This window comes from Orycteropus afer, unplaced genomic scaffold, assembly GCF_000298275.1.
Source record: "Orycteropus afer afer isolate SDZICR_OR568_19922 unplaced genomic scaffold, OryAfe1.0 scaffold00080, whole genome shotgun sequence".
In the NCBI taxonomy this organism is placed as follows: Eukaryota; Metazoa; Chordata; class Mammalia; order Tubulidentata; family Orycteropodidae; genus Orycteropus; species Orycteropus afer.
The window spans coordinates 11,400,427-11,402,690 of NW_006921667.1; the positions used below are offsets into that span (position 1 = coordinate 11,400,427).

The window sequence follows — 2,264 nt, forward strand, 5'->3', positions numbered from 1 at the left end:
GATCCAACTCATAGCGACCCCTCCTTGGGTTTCTGAGGAAGTATCACTACGGAAGTAGATTGGCCAACCTTCCTTCAGAGGAGTGGCTGGTGGGTTTGAGCCACCAGCCTTTTGGTTAGCAATCAAATGCTGTAGGCACTACGCCACCAGACCTCCTTTGAAGCCCTAGGTCAATGGGGAATTGTGGAATGGTTTGTGCTATCAGACAAACCTGGGTTTGTATCTGGGCCTCATTACTTACTAATTGTTTGACTATTGACAAGTTGCTTCACATCTCTGAATCTTTTATAACATGTTGGTAATTCATGCCTCTCAGAATAAATCAATTAACATATGCAAAGCCCTAACCAGGGTCCCTGGCATGGAACAAGTGCTTGCTACAGAATAGCAATTATTAAATGCCATTCCCTTATTTTGAGCCTTGCGTAACAAGTCACCCAGGCACCCAGCCTTGGGCTGGAGGCAGCCACAAAACTCTCAGCCTGGCCCAAGCTTCCCTCTGTATCCCAGTCTATAGCCATAATCCCTGAGTCACAGTTACCTGTCTGCATTGCAGGTGATATCACTGAGGCTTCTGCCTTAGATCAAGAGCTCCTGGAATCTTCTCACCTTCGCCATGAACATATCAAACTCCCTGGCCTCGCTGCTTCCATTATCCCCATGGGATCAAAACAGGATCAACCCTACAGGTATCCCATACAACTTCTCTGAGCACTGTCAGGACTCCATGGACCTGATGATTTTCATCATTGCTTCCTACAGCATCGAGACCGTTGTGGGCATCCTGGGCAACCTCTGCCTGATCTGTGTGACCATCAGGCAGAAAGAGAAGGCCAATGTGACAAACTTGCTCATCGCCAACTTAGCCTTCTCTGACTTCCTTATGTGCCTCATCTGCCAGCCGCTTACTGCCATCTACACCCTAATGGACTATTGGGTCTTTGGTGAGGCCCTGTGCAAGATGTCAGCCTTCATCCAGTGCATGTCAGTGACAGTCTCCATCCTTTCACTTGTCCTTGTGGCCCTGGAGAGGCATCAGCTAATCATTAACCCTACAAGCTGGAAGCCCAGTGTGTCCCAGGCCTACCTGGGTATAGGGGTCATCTGGCTCATTGCTGGCTTCCTGTCATTGCCCTTCCTGGTCCACAGTGTCCTGGAGAATGTCTTCCATAGGAACCACTCCAGGGCCCTGGAATTCCTGGCAGATAAGGTGGTCTGTACTGAGTTGTGGCCACTGGACCAGCACCGTATTGTCTATACTACTTGCCTGCTGCTCTTCCAGTACTGTGTCCCACTGGCCTTCATTCTGGTCTGCTACATGCGCATCTACCAGCGCCTGTGGAGGCAGAGGCATGTGTTCGGCAAGGGCACTGACCGCTTACGTGCCAGGCAGATGAGGCGGGTCAATAGAATGCTGGTGGCTATGGTAGCCACCTTTGCTGTGCTCTGGCTGCCCTTGCATGTGTTCAACAGTCTGGAGGACTGGTACCATGAAGCCATCCCCATCTGCCATGGTAATCTCATCTTCCTGGTGTGCCACCTGCTCGCCATGGCCTCTGCTTGTGTCAACCCTTTTATCTATGGTTTCCTCAATACCAATTTCAAGCAGGATGTCAAGGCTTTGGTGCTAACTTGCAAGCAGAGTGCACCTGTGGAAGAATGCCAGCACCTGCCCCTGTCCACGATGTACACAGAAGTCTCTAGAGGATCTTTGAGGTTCAGTGGTGGGTCCAATCCCATCTAGTCAGGTCCTGTACTCTCCCTACCCTGGTCATTACCAGGTGGCTTCATTTAGCTGAGTAGGCATGGTGCAAACTGGGGTAGCACCACATCATTACTGGCTTTCTAAGGCCCAGATAAGGCTGGTATGGGCTTGTTTTTCATCTGTTGGCAGTGTGAAAGTTGACCTTCAGATAATACTCATGGGTTCCTGAAGTCATTCTGTATCTAGACTTTTTAGGTCACCATGTGCCTCACAGCTCAAGCCAATGCCCAGCCTGAGATGGTCTGCTTGTATCAGGCAGGGATCATTCTGGTAATTTAGCACCTGATCCTACCTGGGAACCCTAAGACAGAGCCTCAACCAATGAGACTGTGAAGCCATTGTGGGCAGGGCAAAGAGCACTTGGAATCAGTGCTCTGTACCATGGTCAGCCTTTGGTATAAAATAGGGATAATGCTTTTCCCTCCCAGGCTGCCACAGGCTTTAGTGATGATGTTTGTGGATATGCTTTATGAGGCTTTATGAGCAGTAGAGAATGTAG

The 2,264-nt window shown here is 49.8% G+C and overlaps 1 protein-coding gene across 1 annotated transcript; it reads left to right on the forward strand.

The window, feature by feature from the left end:
* Positions 1-616: 616 nt before the first annotated feature.
* On the forward strand, positions 617-1,744 carry LOC103197572 (neuropeptide Y receptor type 4-2-like). The gene has a single exon (XM_007941490.1). The coding sequence runs from the start codon at positions 617-619 to the stop codon at positions 1,742-1,744; it is 1,128 nt and encodes a 375-aa protein (XP_007939681.1).
* Positions 1,745-2,264: the final 520 nt, after the last annotated feature.